This window comes from Corapipo altera, unplaced genomic scaffold, assembly GCF_003945725.1.
Source record: "Corapipo altera isolate COAL_440 unplaced genomic scaffold, ASM394572v1 104, whole genome shotgun sequence".
NCBI classification, from domain to species: domain Eukaryota; kingdom Metazoa; phylum Chordata; class Aves; order Passeriformes; family Pipridae; genus Corapipo; species Corapipo altera.
Window position 1 is genome coordinate 3,943,832 of NW_020884920.1, and position 20,741 is coordinate 3,964,572.

Genomic DNA, 20,741 nt, shown 5'->3' on the forward strand with positions numbered 1-20,741 from the left:
CTGGCCCCTCCTGCAAGCAGAGCCAGCAGCTGGCAGAGCCTTCCCTGCATCGAGGTGAGTCAGTGCTCAGCATCCCATCACCCTGCAGTTGGCTGAGTGGCTCCTCTCCTCACCAGGGAGTAATGCCACGTGGGATGAGTCAGGTAGAAAATGGGTTTATATCCAGATGCTGCAGGGAAACTAATTTTGATTTAACAAGCAGGCAAGAATGAGGTATCTTGAGTTTTTATTTCAATCCTACTCCACAGGAAACAATATTCACTAGCGTTATCTTCCTTATACTTGTTTGTATTTGACCCAAAACTGTGTTAAATATAAAATACTGATTGAACAAGGGTGGATGGTGAAAAACATGAGATGCTAAAAAGTTGCCTCAAGCCCTCCTCCACAGACATCCTGAATGTTGAGAGTCACTTAAAATTAGTATAAAATAGGAGGACAATCTGATAACTTGCTCTGTGCCCCCCCCCCCCCCCCAAATCCTGCTTTGCAAGGGGAGGATTTAGGAACAAGAGAAGAGGGGGGACTTCTCAATTACAGAGAAGCCCACTCAGCAAATCCAGGCTAAAGGCGGTGATATCCTAGATGGAGCCTGACCACCCATTCCTGCCCAGGCATCTGTCCTGCTCTGGATTTTCAGCAGGAGACTGAAATGAAGTAGCCCCAGAGAGGTCCTTCTGGAACCTTCCTGTGCCTCAGGAGCCCCTGGGACAGATTTAGAGCCAAAAGCTGCCGATAGCAAAATGGTTTCCAAGTTAAATCCCTTGGGATGAAGCCTACAGACAAAACACGATGGTGGTGCTTGGGCATCCTCAGGCCCTGGTAGGGGACGTTTGCCAATGTCTGTTTGCATGATCTGTCCCCAGGGTGGTTCCCCATGGGTTTAGTGGTGGAGGGTGAGGAGGGCCAGGCACCCTGAGCCGCAGTTGTCGCTGTGGCCCACAGTGGCTCTGGGAATCCAGTCCCCCAGACTTAGCAAAAATTGAAGCACATGTTTGTGAAGTACTGGCTGTCCTCCAAGTGCTTCACGGGGTCCTCACATGAGCACTGTGAGGTAGGTTGGTGTCTTCACCCCCATTTTACAGATGGTGAGACTGAGGCACAGAGAAGGGTAATGACTTGTCAGACAGAAAATATGGCATCTCCCATTCTGGGACCTCTATATCCTGCTATTCCAACCCCAGATATGCTCCATCAACTGCTGGTTATTCACAGCGTGTCCTTCTCTACCCCTCCATCTGTGGTAGGTGACAGAGCAAGGGTTGGGACCTGGGGGACCAGGAGAGGCAGCAGCAGAGCCTGGGCTCACACAAGCTCGTTCACCTCATGTCCCTAAGACCACTTGTCACCCTAAGGGGAACCCCAGCCCAAAGGCTGCTTTGGAGTGCCCTGGGCAGAGACCCCCAGCAGCCCCATGCCACACTGGGGTGCCGGGCACAGCACCCAGAACCCCTTATAGGAAGCGAAAACCCACTGGATTTTTTTGCCGACCTGGTGACCAGAGCATCAAGAGGGGATGAATATCCAGATGCTTCCTCTTTGGTAATCTGCTGCAAAGTGGCACAGCCCTGCAGAGCTGGTCCCAGGGCACTGCAGGCTGGGGAGGCCTCAGCTCTGTGGGAGGTGGGGCAGAGCCAGGAGCTCGGCTCCTCAGCATGGAGACGGAAAAACGGGAGATGCGGGATGGTGGCCATAAATCTCCTTCACTTGCCATGTCACACCAAGACCTCTGCAGTTGTGATTAATCGAAGGCCAGAAAGAGATGATGGGAAATCGATGCCTTCAGGGCTAACAGGGAAGGTGCAGGGAGGACTGGGAGCAGATCCCAGCAGGTACCACAGCCCAGCACACACCAGACCCTCCTGGCTCCAGCAGCTCTGCCAGTGTGTTTGGGGAGCAACACCTGGTGTGGGTTTGCCATTCCAGCACCATCAAGGCTGCTCCCAACAACTGGATGGATGTTCCACGTCTTGTTATCCTGTGTTAGCACTTTGTGGCCATGGTTAGGCATTTAAAAATGGAGCATCACTAGGATCTCCCTGTCCCAGCTCACCTCCAAGCATCATGCAGATGCGTTCCTTCCCTGCAGCGATCCTGGGAATGTCAGAAATCCTCTCGAAAGTGGAATTAAATCTGATGAGCAACAGGCTTATCATCAAAATGGAAGCAGAGAAGGCAGGTAGCCCCATGATCCCAGTCCAAGGAGGTTCACTTCCCTCTCTCGAAGAGAAAGGGAATCCCCTGAAGCGGATGGGCTAGCCCCACTCAGGGGGATGCCAGGACCTGGATCCCAGCTCTGCTCCCTGCCAAAGGCACATGTGCAGCAGAGCCTGGGAGGGGGCCATGCTTTGGGCTGCCACTGGCACCGAGGCCGAAGAGGAAAGCAAAGCACCCCAGGGAGAAAATGTCCGTGGGAGCTCCCAGGGCCCGTCTAGGAGGACGAACCAAGTTGTGCACTTAATATTGGCTTAGAGAAAGGGTTTCCCAGTGCTCGGGGGCTGGGGCACCCTGGAAGAGATTCAAGTTTCAATCTCATATAAGGCTTTTTGAGTCTGGACCTTCCTGTCAAGCACTTGGGAGGGAGCAGTTAATGCTGACACAACTTAGGACCACTTAGGAGCCGAGTCCGGGTGGTGCAGGGCTGTCACCATGCCCCTCCTCCACCACTGGGTCTTTCCCCCCATCCTGACACCTCCAGTCCCCTGGGTGGCTCATGCTAAGGACTCCGGTAGCCAAACCCAGGGTGTCACTAGCCAGGGGCATGTGGGGCCAAGGTCCTCACTCCCATGGGATGCTCGAGGCCAGGTGAGTGAGCGAAGAGCCTGGCAAGTCCAGTACCTGAAGCCCCCTATTACACACAGCCCCTCAGTCGGTTACCTTGTTATGAAACCTTTGCCTAAAAAAATAGAACAGTTTCCGAGGTTAAAAAAGAAAAATGCTTAAAATCGACCTCCAGGCTCTCCTGTCTGTGCGGGAGGGGCACCAGCAGCTGCTGCCTGCGGGGCCAGGGGGTGGTTTAGGGTGAGCCCACAGTGCAGGCTCCCTCCCCACTGTCCTCCATGCCCCCGTGTGCCCGTTGGCACAAACAGTGTCTTTAAGGCTTCTACCGGGACGTTTTGGTCTCCAGCGCTCCGGGCCGGTAGAGGTACCTCCAGATGGCGTAGTAGTGGATTCCAGCTCCGATGGCCACGAAGAGGTGCCAGATGGCGTGGGCAAAGGGGATGCGGCCGTCGCTTTTGAAGAACACCATGCCCAGGCAGTAGAAGAAGCCACCAGCCATCAGCTCCGGGAGGCCATCCCTGTTGGGCTGGGAGCAGGCAGGGAGGAAGGGCTCAGTGCGGCCACAGCGTGTCTGCCCTTTCCCCACCACCCCATCAAGACCAGAAGTGTGACCACAGCTGCAGGCAGGATCCTCTCTCTGCCTTCTGCTACCCCCTCCCCTCCAGCAAGGCAGTGGGGACCCAGCAGCCCAGCTTTTCTGGGAGGATTGGAACCAGATGGTCTTTAAGGTCCTTCCAACCCCAGCCAATTTGATTCTGTGACTCTACAATTTCAACTCAACGGAGCCCAGACAGGAGCTCTGGTGGAGATGCACACGGTGTCTGCTGGGCACCCAAAGCCCTTGCAAAACCAACCCAGCCCACATCATAATGAGGATGGTTTTATCCATCACACGGCTTTGGAGACCTGCAGGGATTTGTCCCTTGCACTGAGCCGAAGTGCTTTCCAGCAGTAGCTTACCATGGAGAGGATGACCAAGGCGGGGAAGAAGCCCATGATAACATAGCACACCAGCTCCACCAGCTTGTACCTGTGACCGACAGAGAAGCTGCTTGGAGGCAGGAGCAGAGGGAGGTTGAGTTTTATGCTTATAATGTCCACAGCCAGGCTATAGGAAAAAGGGCGGCAGTGCCATCATGGCAGGTCCCATGTCCTCATGTGTGAGTCACGCTGGCACCCTGCTCAGGGGTGATGGACCCCCCACCCTGGCTTGGGAGCTCCAGCTCAGGGCCAGGCACTTGGGGCTTCAGGGAGAAATCAGGGGCCTTTGGCTTTTTATTTGGTGCCACCACGTGGAAGAAGCAACTCATGGCAGCACGTCCCTGCTCCACGTCCCTGGTCCCACATCGCTGTTCCAAATCCCTCCTCCACATCCCTGCTCCACATCCCTGCTCCCACACACCCACCAGCACGGGGCCAGGTACAGGCACTCACCGCTCATGGAAGAAGAACACATAGACGGTCCCGAAAGACGCCATGATCCAGATGATCCAGCGCATGTGGGAGGCCCAGGGACCCAACTCCCTCAGGTTCAGCCTGCAAGACCCAGGTCTGTGGTGAGTAGGGTCTAGGGCAGCACCCTGGTCTGGGCTAATACAGCAAGGTGACAGGGAAATGCTGCCTGCACCTGATGACTGTCCCACCAAAGGGTCTTCCCAACTTGTAACTTCAACTTACAGAGGTTGAAATCTATAGGATATGAAGGCTTTGTGGAAAGGGGTAGGGTACAGCCTGAAGCAGAACCAAAACCAGAGGGGAAACCCTATCTGTGGGAGCTGGGCTGATTTTCTGCCTTCCAGTGGGGCCAAGAGGTGGTCCCCACCCACCAACAACTCACCAGGGAGCGTAGGATGCTGCAATGAAGAAGTAGATCACCATCCTGTCAAACATGTGCAGGCAGTGCTCCACAGTCCTGTGGGATGGACAGACAGACGGGTCACAGCACTGGGGGCCTGCGGACCCTCTCCCACTTCCTGAGCCCTGAGCAATCAGGGATGGTACCTGAGATGCCTCTTCTTCCAGGAGATGGTGTGGAAAATAGTGGAGACAATGAAGAGGCTGGACAAGCCAAAGCCATAGATCCAGGCTGAGATGGTTTCCCACTGGTCATCAGAGAGGATATAGAGGATGGAGCTGCCGAGGATGCTGGGCAGGATCCAGAACTGGAAGGCAGAAGTAAACCTCCTGTTGACTCTGCATTTCCATCAAGCAGCTACAATACAGTCTCAACTTTTCCTTTTAGGTGGTATTTGCTTCTGGTCAAAGCCACCACCCATAAGAGGCAGCCTGGCCACCCACATGGGCCAGGCAGGGTCCCTCCCTGTGTGGTGCATTTCCAAAATAGCTTCTCCAGATGGAGGTAGGGAGGAGGAGGAAGGCACAAGGAGGGTGGCTTCCTCTGAGTCATCTCCCAGGACTCAGAGTGGGAGCTGCCAGCTCCCCAGGGAAGCTCTGATGTGGGGAGAGCTCAGTCCAAGGGCTGTGCAGGCAGCCCCATGGGCACCTGTCACAGTTCCTGCTGTGAAACACTCCATTTTCAGGGAGCTTTTCAAAATACTCCTGCTCCACTGGCTCCTACAGCCAGCTTCCCCAGGGACATGAGGCCACAGTGGGTGAGAGCAAGGGAGATGCCCACCAGCTTCCCAGGGCAGAAAGAAGGAGAACATCCCAATCCCTGGGGCATATCTGCCTCATCACAGCCCCAAGGCTCCCAGTGACTGCACCAGGGCTGAACACAGAGATTTTTGGTGTTCTTTGAGGTTCCTCAGGGGATCCTCATAGAGGTGAGCTCCATCCTCCCTCACCCTGGGGTGGGGACAGGGACTTACTGCGTGGGTGGCACAGTTGGCTGCATGCTCGTACTCCGTCGGCTGGTACCTGCAGTTGGACGGGACACGGTGATTCATGAACCTGCAGCGAGAACCAGGGAGAGAAATGTGCTCAGGGGACAGGGCTGGGAACAAAACCCTCTTGGAGGGGTCTGTACAGGGACACCTCCAGGCCCCCCAGCCTGGAGCCCCACTGCAGCTCAGCTTTGCTCCAGCTGCCCTGCAGAAGTAGCCCCAGGGCAGAGCTTGTCCATCTGGCTGTCCCCAGATGCCAGGACCCCAGGTCTTTCTCATCCACAGCTCAAGCTGAAGCATTTCCCATGAGCTGCTGTTGCTTGAAGAGCAGAAGGCAGGATCCAGCTCTGCCTGTTGCTGCAGGCAGCGGTGGGAAGAGCCTCAACAGTGAAGAGGGCATATGGGGTAGTGGGCGGGCCTGTGGGTCCTCGACCCATCCCGTGGTGGCATCCTCATGTCACAGCAGTGTGCTCAGCTCCAACAAGGGTATCCCCACGATGCCTTTGGTTTCTGGGTACCACCTGCACCCACCCCCTACCCACAGGGCCGCACACCCGGGCACAGATTGCTGTGGGGGGCAACCCTGTTGCTCTCCCTTGGAAACCTGTATCTTTATTTCTGTTTCTCTTAGTCTGAGGTATCAGCTTGCTCTTGGCATTCTCAGGAATGTATTGATTCCCCCTGTTGGATTGGCACACAGTGATAAAAAATAGTGTCAGGCTTGGCTGGTCCATTGCTGGGTATGTAACAGCAAATTAAATGTGCATCCATGATAATGGGTTGGAGCAAAGCCTCACTCACCATCCTCTTCTGGCAGGAGCCAGCAGTGGAGGATTAGCAAAGGGAATAAGAAGCAGGAAAACAGAGAGGGATCCTTCCCTGGTTCTGAGAATCAGGGGTTTAAAGGCATTTTCTGCCATGGCTCAGGTCAGGACAGCGGAGCTGAGTCGGTGCTGGCAGGGCTGCCCTGCAGGACCTGGGTTAATTGTTTTCTGACCCTGTTTGCCCCCGGCTCCTGGACCATCTGTGGTGTGTTTCACAGCTGAGTTGTGCCCAGTGAAGGGGCTCAGGGGCTGGCAGGACCTTGCTGCTGGGCACAGGTGACCCCTTGGTCTGGAGTGCTGGGAAAGGCAGTAAAAGTCCCCTCTCCCCATCCCTGAGCCACCCATGTCTGTGTGGACTCCTCTGCTGTCTCCTGCCTGCTTGGTCCCACTGCCAGAGCCACTTGCTGTTGCCTGTTAAAAGTGAGCCAGGATGGATTAAATAGCTCAGATGACAAGGATTTTTGGGGGGAGTGTGGCCAGAACAGGCCTGGGTATGTGAGTGTCTCCCCAACAGGTGACAGTGACAACCCACACAGGGGCTCTGTCCCCAGCCCCTGCCTTGCCTCCTGACAGACCCTGGCACTTCAGGAAGATTCCGTGATCATCATCACCAAAAAATGTCTGGAATTAGCAGGAGGAATGAAGGGGGCATGCTCCCACTACTCTGCAAACCGAGGACCTGCGCTGGGTAAATCAAGGCTCAGCAAGGCTGCCCTGCCTGGGGAGCAGCTGGCATCCCTGGGGACATGGTAGTGCCCAGAGTGCTGTCAGCTCCGTCCCAGGGCACACCAGGCATGCCCTCCCCATCCCAGTGCTCCAGCCATGAGTGCTGGCGGAGCTCCCCACGCTGGAGCCGTGTGCCTCTGGCAGGAGGACCTTACTGTCCCAGGCGTTGCCAGGAGACTGTCCCCAGCTCCCCTTCACTGTCTGCTTCCCTTTCTTTTCCCTTTTAATAATAAGAAGGAGGGGGGAAAGAGGGGGAGGCCAGACATCCCAGATGACGTCACAGTTGCTGAGGAAACATGTTCAAGGCCTTTTCCTTGATTTTATTTATTTTAACAAAGCCTGCACCGTCTCCCCTCCATTCTGGCGGTGCTGTTCAGAGCAGTAAGGGGGAGCAGAAGCAGGACCCGTTCTCACAGCCCCGTCCCCTGGGTTCAGGGGCACCAAAGTCCCTGGGATGCAAATATCCTCCCTAGCTCTGGTACAGGGATGGAGAGGCCAAGAAGGGCTACCCTGTCCATCCCCATGGAATGGAGCTGAAGTAAACACCTGCTTTTCCAGGAGGGAGAAATAGCCTTGAGGAGGAACTTTTTTTTGACATGGGGAGAGATTGCTCTTGTTTTCCTGTGCTGCTTTCTAGTAACATCATCCTGTGGAGGATGGGATACAGAGCATCATGGATGTGGGACCTGTCTGCACAGTGCTGGGCCAGCTGGGTACAGTGGGGCTCTCCTGCAGCAGCCAGCATTGCATTTTGGGGCTACTTTGGCACATTTTTGTGGTCCTCTGTGCTCTGTAGAAACGGGAGCAGCTCATGCTTGCCCATCTCCTGGCAGGGCAGAATGAGTCCTTGGCTACCCTGCAGCACCTTGCTCCCCAGAGGTGCAGAGGCCATTTCCTCCCCTTCTCCTCTCTCCTGGGACTTTGTCTATCTCTCAGACCATCCCAGGGTGTCAAGGATCCATCCAGCTCATGTCATCCCTGTGCACACTGGCATGGGTGTAGGGCAGGGCACTGAGAGCCCTGCACCATTCCTAGCATGTGGATAGTTGCCATACCAGTGTGCAAAACCAGCCTCAAACCACAGCTCCAGCCTGGACAGACAGATGGATATGTTTGGAGAGGGGCACCCGTGAGTCTCATTAGAGCTGATGAAATCCCAGAGAGCCCCAGAGGGAGCCTGCTGCGTGTTTCCCACCCCAGCTCTGTGTGACTGGGTTTGGGAAAGGGGGAATTGCTGGCAGCCAGGCAGAGCTCCGGGGTTTTACAATGATAAGGAGAAGATGAGAAACACTGCTCCAAACTTAGACCTGATCCCTGCAGCAAGTCTCCTGCCCAGCTGGCTGAACCCACAGCCATTGCCAGCTCCATGTCATTGCAGCCACAGGCTTGGGGACAGCCTGGTAGTGTCCCTGGGGTGGGAGGAGATGGGAGAGACTTCGCCCCAACAGCCACAACATCAGCAAGGCCACGGAGATGCGGCTCCCTCGACGCTGTTATCACACAACAGCTGGGGGCTTCAGTGCCTTTTAGCAGGTAATTTAGGAAGGCAAAGTCCAAAAGACACGGAGAAGTTCAAAGCCTCCTGCACGGCAGGAGCACCAGCGTGTTCATTTCCAGGGATGGTGCGTGGGAAGCAGGGAACCGAAGGGTTCCCGGGCACCTTTTCCTCCCGGTGCTGTCCCTGCCAGACTCTCTACAACCAGCTATATGAATATGGGGGGCTGCTGGGGGTCTGAGCGGGGGTTATTCGCGGCAGCCCCGAGGTTTTTGCCTGCCCTGCTTGTGCCTTGCTTCCCCCTGGCCCCTTTCCCAGGGAGGGAGACTGAAAAGGGCCAGTGCAGCAGGCTCCGGCCAGGGAAACAAAGAGCCCCTTGTCCCTGGCAGCCGGGGCAAAGTGCAGAGCTGGCTTCCCAGGCCTGTTCCTTTCTCCTTCTCTTTCTCCCACTCTGCTTTTTTGTGGCTTCAGGGGGTTTTTACAGAGTTTTTAAAAGACTTTTATCCAAGAACAAAATTCCAACCTCAAAAATCATGGAGATCTGCCTGGCTCTTGCTTTGCCAGGGTGGGAAGAGGAAGGTAAAAAGGGGATTAAGTTAAATTATTCCTCAGGAGGGCTCATGTGGGAGCATCTGAGCTCTCCTGAGGGCACTAAGAGTGCCTGAGGTGACAGTGGTGAATCAGATGTGTTCCTGTAGGGCAGACTGGCTTCAGACTCTTGAGTATCATCTTGCCCTGATGAGCCCAGAGGCTGCACACCCAGCTCAGATGCCAGGGCTTGGTCCTGAGGCTCATGCTCACATGTGAGCTGCTGTGGTGGTATCCCTGCAAGATGGAGTTTGGTGTGTGCTCTGCCTCTGACCCCCGATCTGGTAATGCTCCAACTGCATCCCTGGTAAGAGGCTTCATCCCCTTGAGCTCCTCTGTGGTTTGTAATTAGCTCAGTCTCGTAGAGTTGAGTGTGATGGTGTGGAGCCCGATGGCTGCTTATGTATGGAACACAATCACAGGATTCAGGAGACTGAGTAGGATCACAAGGATTTACACCCATGACCCCCTTTGAGTCCAGGCCATCAGTTCTGCAGTTTGGAAATATGGGAAAAGCTCTTGACCTGTGGCTGTAGCTCCCAGTGCAGAGCCCCCAGACTCTGCTGCTTTATCCAGCCCAGGAGCACTTGAGAAATCCTGCTTTTCCTTCCTACCCATTGGCATGGGAGCATTTGCCACTGGGAAGCAGAAACGCAAAGGCTGATGCTGCCCAGCACTGCCATCTGCAGAGCCACCCACGCGGGCATGTGCTCGGCTGCATGGCACCCCATTAAGAGCTGAAACCTCTATTCCATGCCCATTCCTCAGTTCCTGCATGCTCCTACACAAACATATGGTGCTCCTGGTTTGGAAAGCTGAGCTGTGAGTGCTGGAAGCTTGTGGGTCAGCTCCTTGGACCAGGGGAGATGGGACAGCTGGGACAAGCCTGTCCATGGGCTGCTCCTGTGACTCAGGCCCATCCCAGGTGAGAAGGGGCAAGAGGGATGGATGGATGGAGCAAGACAGTGAAGTGTTTTCTTTTGTACTTCTTCCTGGTATCATGCAAAGAACTGGCAGCTTGGGTAGGGAGTAGGAAATTAAAGGCTTTTCATATAAACCAGCATTTCTCAATCTTTCTTATGGGTAAATTAGCAGATCACCAGATTTCTGGAGTAACCTGCCCAGATGCCCCTGGTGCAAGACTTGCTTCCACAACGTGAGTCAAAACAGGCAGCAGATTGAATAGTCATTCATCACCTCTGATTACTCCCACCCCCGTTTTGCTCATTCCCAGCACTCTGACATGTACTAACACCTTGGACTGGCCATTGACCCTCCCAAACACAACCTGCATGCCCTGAGGAATGCTGAACAAGTGCTGCTGCTGACTTAGAGATGCTCCTGGACAGGGACTGTGTGCTCAGCCATGCCCATGCTGTACCTGGCTCTGAGCCACAGGCACAGATGTCCCCCCTGAAGGGAGAGGGAGGGCAACTCCCTGACATAGCCTGCATGAGGGGGTGCATGAGGGGCTGAGAAAGGCAGGAGGGAATATGCTGCTATTCCCCTGACCACACCAAGGGTATACACCATTCCTCCTCCTTGCTCCTCATCCCAGCAGGGGCAAGCACAGGAGGCTCCAAGCCAGGCCAGATGAAGGCATTGACCATTTCTACACCCATGAGAGCACATATACACCTAGCAGGGCTAGGTTGGTGGTGGAAACTCAGCAAGTAATTCCCAGCAGGGTCATAGCTGCCCATATTCCCATCCTCTGTGCAGGGATATTTATTTTTCTCCCTGGCAGGCTCTCTGCTCTCTATATAGATGGTATCTCTAACTCTTCCAAGGCAATTCATGACCCTGCAACCACAGCAGAGCTGTTTGTTTATTCACAACAGATGGGATTGGTGAATGTTTCCCAAATTACTTTCTGAGCTGGGACTTCTTGTTTCATTTGATACTCATGAGACCTCCAACAACAGCTGATTAGTCACAAAATTACTCTGATGTCCCAGGTGTTTTGTGAATGTTAGGAGGGCTGTGTCCAGAACTGAAAATCCTCTATTATTCATTAATTGCTTGTTTGGAAAGTCACTGTGCCTGTTCCTTGTTGCCTTTTCTTGAGCACAGAAGTTAGTGGGATAAATCCTTGACTGGCTCTGGTTGCAACAGCCCAAGGTGGGCAGGAGTGAGCGTGACCACCAGAACCTGAGCCTGCTGGCAGAGGATTTGGATAGTTTGGGGGCTGGAGCCTTCCCAGCTTCTAACCCTGGCTGTGACTGTGAAATACATGGGCAGGTGACAGCGTCCCGTGTCCATAAAGTCCTTCCACAGCATGGCCCGAGAGACACAGCCAGGCTCTCATTTGGGATTCCTGGATGCTGCTCAAGTACAAATCATATCTGTAAATTATTCAGCAAATGCCTCCGCACAGCGAAGGCACAGAAGGAAAATCATGTATTTCACCAGCCAGGCATGCAGATAGTAAGATTTCCATTAGTATTACTTACAACAGAGAGCAGGGCTGTGTCTAATACTATGGCGCCAGCCATGCAGCTCGGCACAGAGAGGAGGGAACTGCTTGCCCTGACCTGATGAACTTTCTCTACATAAAATCCTTTCCTCAGCAGCAGCAAACCTCAACTGTAAACTCCTGTAAACAGGAGCACAGGCCTGGATCCAAATTGTCCTGAAGGTCAGCACTGCTTGGCTCCAGTCGTTGGCATCTGACTCGTACACCAGGAACAGGAATACGATGCCCGTGGTGTCGTGTTATCACGAGAGGTTGCAGTGTATCACAGAGTCCACTGGACTTACACTGCATGAAAATGTTGAGGTTCAGTTACACCTGGAGAACACCAAGTGAGACCCAAGCTCTGTGTGTTTGGCCATGTCTCCTCTGCCTTGCTCAGCCCCTGCTCTGAGCATCTGTCCCCTCGCAGCACCTCTCTGGGTACTCAACCAACCTCCTTGTGCAGCTGCAGCCAAGCACACCCCAAGAGCGATGAAGTGGATTTAGTTGTGCTCTTTTCCCTTCCTTTCTTTGGGAGTTGTAGTTGGTTGGCACTGCTTTGTCTCGCTGTGGAGCTGGGGGTGTGGGAAGGGAGGAGGAGGGGAGGCAAGTCCCGGAGCAGTCCTGGCAGAGCCCCATTTCTCGCATTCACCGACCTGCTGTGCTGGGCAGTGGCTTGAATTTCCCATGGATTGTGTTGGCCGCTACCTCATGAAGCTGGCCACAGTCAGCTGTGCCAAGGAATCACATCAGGCTGATATCCAACACCAGCTCAAGGAGGGAAAAGATCACCGTGTTCCCCAAGCAGCCAGGAGACCGTCCTTCCCCCAAAAGCACAAAGCATGGGCCTTGGTTTGCCCACGAGTGCCCGTCTCCAGCGTGGTGATCCCCATCTGAGCCTGTCCTGCTGGGTCCCCTGACCTTCCCAGAGGAGGGGATGGGGAAGTTTGAGGGGATACCCCATCAAAAATGATGCTCCAAGTACTTGTTGCCTTCCAAACATCCAATTCCAACGATGTGCCCTGGGCATTTAAACCTACATGAGATGACTCCTACCAGTGCGGTCTTAATAGGGTTTCTGGGTCAACCTGGCCCCACAGAGCAACCAACATGGAATTGGTCGGTGACATCAGCTGATCCTGGTTTTCCCTAGGTGTTTTGGGGGCCTCCCCATCTCTTGGAGCAGTTCCTTTTGCATCAAGGGTATCTGCTCAGCTGAGGACAGACTGGCAGGTCTTGCTGGGGCTGGTGGGATGGGGCTAGTGCTTGCACGGTGAGGAGCCCCTGCCTCTTGAGGAGCTTCAAGCTGTGGTATTAATACTGAAAGCGTTTCCCTTCTCACTGCTTCATCCCACACAGGTTGTGGGGGAAGTAGAGCTCTTGGAAAGCATTTCAGCATGTGTGGGAGCAGGCGAGGGCTGCTCATGTTTTCATCACAAAGCAAATGGGGACCAGATCTTCCCAATGTGGGACCTCTGTCCACGCTGTCAGCCCAGAATTGTTTTCCTTGTGTTTGGTGTATGAGCACTCCAATGTTTCCTATTCCTGCTGGTTCTCCTCTCCCTCTCTTTCCCAGAGGTGCTGGAGGAGTCGATGAATGTCTCCTTGCTCAGTAATTACAGGTGCAGGGAGAAAAAAGGAAGGTCTTTCCAGCTGCCTTTCCCCAAATTTAGAGGATTTGGTTTTGAGCAAGTGTAGAGTTCAGACCTCCATCCCCTCATGCTGGTGAGGAGGTGGCAGTGCCTACATTGTGACACAGGGCAGGCGAGGACAAGCCTGGCCAATGAACCTACAGACCCCCCCACTGAGCCCACTGCTTCTGGGCTGAGACATTAATGAGGATTTTCCTGGCTGCTCCTCTCTGTGTTACTCTGTGCAGGGCAAGACAAGCAAACAGTAAGATTTAGAGCCTTTTGCATGAACGAATCAAATGGTGAACTGCTATCAGTTTGTTAGAATGATTCAGTGCCCTGCAGCTCCCAGCAAACCCCTCTCTGCTGCTCCAGAGATGCTGAAGCTCACCAGATACAGCAGCTCTCTGCTTAATCATGTTTCCTTCCAATTATAGCTCTGGATGGTCAAAGTCTGGGAAGCATTCTGTTTCCCTGCAGGGAGATAGACTCAGCCCCATGGCAGCTACATGGGCAGGAGACACCAGACCATGTTTACAAAGTGGGCCAAAATGGGGTCAAAGGTGATGGTGAGGTGGAGGGAGGGTTTGGTTACTGGCTCAGTGTATCCTGACCAATGAGTTTAGTAATGAAGATGGGACTTACACTGATCTGTTGGTCTGGGGGGAATGCAGCAGCATTTCAGTGAGCTGGAAGGAAGAGTGGAAGGGGGAGTGGGGTGGTTGGATAAAGCAGGAGGAGTCACATCTGCTTGCACCCTGTCACTGTGTGCTCTGCTGGCGTCATGGCTGAACTTGGCCTGTCAGGCAGGAGATGGATATCACTTGTCAGGGTGCAGGCTGTGAGTGACAGGGAGAGCCTTGCAGCAACTGTGCTTTTGAACTCCCTTTCCCCACAGTGTCAGTGATGGGAGAGCCTCCAAGACCCCACAGCAGAGTAGAAACCACCAAGTGCCTCATTTATAACCAGAATGTGCTCAAATGGCATTGCCTTGCATCCCTGTGACACCACAGTGACAGACCACTCCCTTTGTTTTCTGCCCCTCTGCCCCAGCTGTAATGCTCCATCTCCAAAGCCCAGCCAGGAGGGATTTGGGGACACCCTGGTGCCCCTCCAGCCCTGAGTTTTCTCCTGGCAGTTCACAGAATGCTCCCACATTGATCGCTGCTTTTCATCTCTTTGTTCAAAGCCCGGTGCCTTCACTGCAGCTCTCACACAACAGGTCTTTCATCACCATGCTCTGTTTTATTTATTCCTTTTGGTGGGTGTATTGATGGCCAAGTTTCTCCTTTCTTGGTCCTTGCTCAAAATTAGATAAAACAACATGAAAAATGAAGCTGTTCCAGGCTTTTCCACCATGAGGAAAACTTTCTGATTTTTTTTGTTTGTTTGTTTGTTTTGTTAAGGAAGGCCACAAGCAGGAGTATCATTCTCTGTAAAGATGTTGCAAGATAGAATCACAGAATTGTTAAGGTTGTACAAGAGCTCTAAGACTGAGTCCAACCATTACCCAGCACTGCCATGTTCAGCACTAAACTACGTTCCCAAGTGTCACATCTACATGGGCTTTTGAATACTTCCAGGGATAGTGATTCAATCACTTCACCAGGCAGCCTGTTCCAAAGCCTGACATCCCTTTTGGTGAAGAAATCCTTTCTAATATCCAACCTAGACTTCTCCTGGTGCAACTTGACCCCATTTCCTCTTGTCCTATTATTTGTTACTTGGGAGAAAAGCCTGACCCCCACCTGGCAACAACCTCCTGTCAGAGAGCTGGAGAGAGCAAGAAGGTTCCCCCTGAGCCTCCTTTCCTGCAGGTTGATCCCCCTAGAGCTCCCTCAGCTGCTCCTCATCAGACTTGTGATCTAGACCATTCCCCAGCTCCATTCCCTTCTCTGGACACACTGCAGCACCTCAGTGTCTTTCTTGTAGTGAGGGACCCAAAACTGAACCCAGGATCTGAGATGCTTCTGCTGCCTCAAAAGACATGTGGCACCATAAGGTCCCCTGGCTCCTGCTCACCCCAGTCCCCACCTCAGAGCTCAGCTGAAAGCACATCCCTAGCACAAAGGAAGGAGCAGCTTTAGGGCTTCTTTTGGGATATGCCACAGCAGAGCATTTCTGTGGAGAGGAGAGCTGGTGTGCACGGGGGGGATGGAGATTAGCCCACTGTTATTTTTAAGCACTAGGCTAAGAGGATCTCTGCAGTGATACGGGAAGTCCTGGGTTAGCATCACGTGCTGGTGACTGCCTTGGGGTGAAAGCCAAGGGATCACCCATCTCCTCCTGCTCTCCATGCAGCCCTGGCACACAGTGAGAGGTGGAGGATACCCTGTGGACCTGACCCTTCCTGTGCCCCACAGCCCTTGCCCTGCACAGGGGCTCTGTCCCTGCAAGGCTCTCTGTAGTGCCTCATCCCCATCTAACAGGTTGTCTCCAGAAAGGACCACGACAAGGTTGGAGCATGCTGATTTGGGATAAATCACACAACAGGTTGGCAGATGGGTTCTGCTGAGTGAGACTATGGGGGGGGGGGCAGCCCCTCATCTGCTGCCCAGCTCCCAAACAGCCTCTGCATCACTGCCGTAGGGCAAAGCTGTGGTTCTCCTCCTGCTCTGGGGGTACAGAGCTTTGCTCAACTCCATCTCCCCCAGCCCTGTCCTCTGCATGCCAGCTGGGAAGAAAAAGTCTTGAATTCTCTGTTTTCACATGGATCCTTTACCAGATGTGCTGTGCAGACCTGCTGGGTACCTCCTGCCTCTTCCCCCCAGGCAAAGGTTATCAGGAGGCAGCTACAGCATCAAAATAGTCTTTAAGCAAGTGCCCACATTTAAGGCAGCTTTTGGAGATGCAAGCATGGATTTTCCCCATGGGAGACCGGGAAAGAGAGGAGCTCATGGCTTTAGGCGGTAAGACGATGGTCTCCTGTTCTTACCCAGCCCAGGCAAACATCACCCAGGGATCATCCTGCCCGGTGCAGATAAGAAACACCATGGCCACGTCTTTTCACACAAGTTTTTCTCTGGTATCTGCTCCTTACAGGGTCACTGGGAGTCTGGCAGTGGCAGCACAGAGCTGAGAGCCCCCAGGAACTGCGCCAGTCCGTGGGACCCTCCGCAGCCAGGGAAACATCCCCACCACAGTCACTGGGAGCAAAGCCCGTCCTCGGTGCAAAACTGAGCACCCCCAGCAACCCCTGATCCCTCTCTGGCCGTGCAGCCCCCAGCGCTGTGGGATCTGACTCATCCTCGGCCACCCCGCGAGCCAGAGGGCTGCGGGTGGCCCTTGTCCCCGTGTCACCTGCCAGCCCGCTCTTAGAGGCCACATCTGATCCCAGAGCAGCGCACACGGCCGAGTGCCCTCTGACCCGTGCCCAGCGATCCTCAGGTTTCCCCCGGCACAGGTAACACCGTGAGGTTTCCTAACACACCTGAGCTCTTGAAACGAGTCCCTGCTGCTTGCTGGAAAACCTCCCTGGGGATTTTCAGGGAGGGGGGATGCACCACTGGTGCATCCCATGGGAGCCCCGTTGAGCTCCCAGGTCTGGGCTGGGGGAGCCACCCCGAGGGGGTTCATGTGGGTGCAGTGGGACCCTGGACAGCATTGATCCCTGCAAGGTGGATTTGGAACCAGCGATGGGATCTGTTCTTGCAGGGAGCCAGGTTTCTGGTCCCCCAGCAGCGGGAAAGATCACAGTGAAGTTAGACCCAGAGAAAGGCAGCAAGGGCTCCCAGGGATGCTCAGAATCTTTTAGGGATGCAGAAAAGCAGCTAGCCAAAAGCCCAGCCCGCACCTGCCCGGGGTTTTGGGGCACTCAGCAGCTTTTGAAGGTCCTTTCGGGCTCCATCCCAGCGGAGCCGAGCCCGGGCAGAGACTGGGGCTGTCCGGGGGCTCCGTGCCGACCGGGGGCTCGGGGATCCCGCACCGACGGATTTACCTGGCGTAGCGCGTCTTCTGGAAATCCAGGACCCGGGACACGAACATCGCGACGGTGCCATGGAGATCCCGGGGTGCGGCGGCTGCTCAGCCCCGGGGTGGGGGGAAAGTGCCGCCCGGGGGAACGGCACCAACTCGGCGGGGTCCGGCGGGGCGAGGAGGAGAAGGGGTGGCCGGTCCAGCCCAGCCCAGCCCGGCACAGCCCAGCCCGGCTCAGCCCCGGCCCCTCCCGCCCCCCCGGCTGCTCGGGAGAGCGACACGGGGAAAACAAAGGCGACCTCCGGGAGGGGGGAGCCAGCCCCGTTGCCGCCCTCAGATGTGCAAAGAGGAGGAGAAGGAAGAAAAAAAGGGGGGTAGGGGGGATCCCTTCCAACTCTTCGCGGCCACAGCAACCTGCGCGATCTCCCTCCGCCCCCCGGCAGCTTTAAGCACAGCTAAAAATATCCCCCCCCCCTCCCCGCCGCCACCCCCGGGGGATCAAATAGCAGCAGATTTGAATTGAAAATGTGATTAAAGCATCGGGGCGGGGGGGAGCGGCGAGTGCCAGCAGCCAGCCCGCTTCCCCCGGTGCCGCTGCCCACGGCCGGGTCCCCCCTAGAGTCCCGGAGCCATCCCTGCCCACCCCGGGGCAGGGCCATCCCCCGGGAACTGCTTTGTTTGGCTTCGCTCTCATTTATTTGATTTTAATGAATTTTTTTTTCCCATTATTTTCCAGAGGCCCCAGCAGGGGTGGGCAGCTCTGCCCCAGCCCCATCGCTGCAGGGTGGCCCTGGGTGGGGGCACAACTCCCACCAGCATCCCACCATCCCTCCCTGCTCCGAGAAGGGGGGACGGAACAGCACGACCACAAGGCAAGGACTGAAGACCCCAAAATCCTCCCCCCATCTCCACCATAATCTTTCATCCTCTACATTGCCTCAGGAGGCTCCCACAGGAGGTGACGTCCCAATGTATATCTGAGGTTGGGCAGCTCAGAGAGGGGATGTAAAAGGTAATGGGGGTTTGTCTGGGGGCAGATGAGCATTATCCTTGCCCACTCTGTTCCAGAAATCAGAGGCACCTTCAGGCCAGCAGGTGAGGGACAAGAAAGGTGACATAAGGTCGGCAGCAACTGGAGGAGGAGAGTCTTGGTCACCCCAAGTCTTGGTCACAACCTCTCCTTGTTGATGCTGTAGCAACACTGAAGGTAGAACAGCTGAAGTCATCTCGACACAAAGGGTTATGCTCATATGGCCATTTCCATGGGAAATCAAGCACACACACGTCTTCCAAAGTCCAAAACAAACCAAAATGAAGGTATCTCTTAATTCAAGGCATGACTTAATCCTGGCACCCTCTGCAACCCCTTCCAAAAGCAGCTAATCCCCCCAGGGGATGTGAAAGAGGTGATGCTGCAGGTGCAGCTGCATTGTGGGGTGTCCCCAACGCACACAAAAAGTACCCCAGTTCCCCAGTACCGGGAACAGGCAGCGGGTTCAGCCTTCCTGCACGTTTCCCATTGTGGATGGAAGACACCAGTGGGGACCAGGCTTTCAACAGCAGGATCCAGGAGATATGGGGGGGGGGACAAAATAAACCCCATCTTCAGTAGGACCTTCCCAGTGTATCTGGGACAGCCAAGCCCTGGCTGAGAGCAGCAGGTCCAAGCTGAGATGCAGAGTGAGATCATCTCCGAAAACCTCTCCCACGCTCTGCCACTTAGCCGGGAAGATTTTTTTCGAATTCCTTCCCCAGCCTTGGAGATGACGAGCTTTGGCAAAGGCTATTTTGTGATGCCTGTGCCCTGCTGTACCTGTTCTCTGGGCCTGAATAGGGAGAGAGAGAGAAAAAGGCGATAAACCACGTCTAACAAAACAACCCCCAGCCCTAAAGCCCCCAGCCCACAGTGGGGGTTGCTGGCAAGGGACACCTGAAGTGAACCATCAGTCCCAAAATAGATCTGCCTCAGAGGGCAAAAGGCAAATTGAATGAAAAATAAGTTACTATTTTTGAAGCCTGAATCCAGTTGTTATGGCAACCAAAGCCTTGAGCATCGTGCTGGGGAATGGCTTCAGCCCCAGCACTGCTTCCAAACTCAGCAGACAGAGAATCACAGGCAGCTGGGGGCTGCTCCCAGGTGGGGTGTGCAGAAATCCATGCTCACACCACCCATACCCCACCACGATGTGTCCCCTCCCTGCATGGCAGCTCTCCTTGTGTACTCTGCCCATGAGCCCACCTTGTTTTTCTTCCCATCCCTGGTGCTCTCCCCACTTTCTTGCAAAGATCTGAGTAATTGCAATGATATTAAGAAGACATTTCAGGGGTACCTGAATGCAGCGGGGGTTTTTTAATGCCACCAAAACAGGGGGGTCTCACAGAGTTTTCCTCTGTGAGGAAGCCCAGGGATGCTTCCTTCCTTCCTGGCAATCCCTTCTCTCTGGTGGCCAGTGATGGGACTCAAGGGAATGGCATGAAGCTATGTCAGGGAAGGTTTAGGTTGGATATTAGGAAAAAGTTCTTCTCCCAGAGGGTAGTAAGGCACTTGAACAGGCTCTCCAGGGAAGTGATCATGGCCCCAAGCCTGATAGACCTTAAGAAGTGTTTGGACAACACTCTCAGGGACATGGGTGTGATCCTTGGCATTGTCCTGTGCAGGGCCAGGAGTCAGACTCAGTGATCCTTGTGGGTCCCTTCTGACTCAGGACATTCTATGATTCTATGCAGGATTCCCACAGCTGGAGTGGAGACACCTCTGTGCATTGTCCCCCCCTCCCGGCTGGTTCCAGCAGGATCCCAGCTGTGAAAGGTGTGAATATCCACACCTTTGGGTGTGATGATGGGGGTTGGGCTCTCCTGGCAGAGCACACTGTAATCCCACCTCCCCAGGAAAGGACGTTTTCCTGCACATTAAAATGCTGGAGACAACAGGTAAGAAAAGAGACAACTTGAGATTAAAATCTGCAATTAGCAGGAACAGCCTCTCCAGGAGAAAATAAACTTTGGATGGGTAGAAAGAGTTATGGGACACGTGGATGGGTTGGCAGCAGGTGTAGCAGAGGCAGAGATGAATGTGGGGGACAGTGTGGGGGGCAGCACCGGCTCTGGGTGGCCATGGCAGGGTGGACACAGGGCAGTAGGGTGCTGGGGCACAGCCACTCGGGTTTAAGTCATTTGGAGGAGTCTCCTGGCCAGCAGCTGGATGGTGGTTAAATGTGGGGGACCCCAGGGAGTCTCTGATACCTCGGGGGGCTGGTGAGAAAGGAGGCCCTATCACTCCCCACTGCTCCATGTGCATCACTCATGAACCCTCCGAGACAAACTGGCTCCAGAGGTACAAGCCAACATTGAGTGGCTCATTTCCCAAGATTCACTCTTTTCCATACCAATCTCTTGGTTTTGATCCCATTTCCAGACATCCGTAGTTCAGTTCTTTTTCTCTTTTTACTGCAATTTGTGTTCTCTCCTGACAAGCTGCTCCTT

General features: G+C 54.5%; 1 protein-coding gene across 2 annotated transcripts; it reads right to left on the reverse strand.

The window, feature by feature from the left end:
• Window positions 1-209: 209 nt before the first annotated feature.
• MMD2 (monocyte to macrophage differentiation associated 2) lies at window positions 210-17,692 on the reverse strand. Of its 2 annotated transcripts, none has more exons than XM_027656687.1 (7): window positions 17,281-17,692; window positions 5,610-5,691; window positions 4,783-4,943; window positions 4,619-4,693; window positions 4,216-4,317; window positions 3,742-3,829; window positions 210-3,307 (listed from the first exon to the last, which is right to left on the reverse strand). In XM_027656687.1, the coding sequence occupies exons 1-7, from the start codon at window positions 17,325-17,327 to the stop codon at window positions 3,104-3,106; spliced, it is 759 nt and encodes a 252-aa protein (XP_027512488.1). In that variant the 5' UTR covers window positions 17,328-17,692; the 3' UTR covers window positions 210-3,103. The 2 variants fall into 2 exon arrangements, with proteins under 2 accessions (XP_027512488.1, XP_027512489.1); XM_027656688.1 differs by having other exon boundaries at window positions 3,742-3,811; window positions 17,281-17,685.
• Window positions 17,693-20,741: the final 3,049 nt, after the last annotated feature.

Excerpts from the sequence above, each read along its gene's own strand:
- MMD2 (XM_027656687.1), bottom strand. The coding sequence starts at position 17,327 with ATGTTCGTGTCCCGGGTCCTGGATTTCCAGAAGACGCGCTACGCCAG. Across the intron at positions 5,692-17,280 it reads CAGAAGACGCGCTACGCCAG|GTTCATGAATCACCGTGTCC; the intron begins GTAAATCCGTCG and ends TTCTCGCTGCAG. Across the intron at positions 4,318-4,618 it reads GCAGCATCCTACGCTCCCTG|GCTGAACCTGAGGGAGTTGG; the intron begins GTGAGTTGTTGG and ends TGGGTCTTGCAG.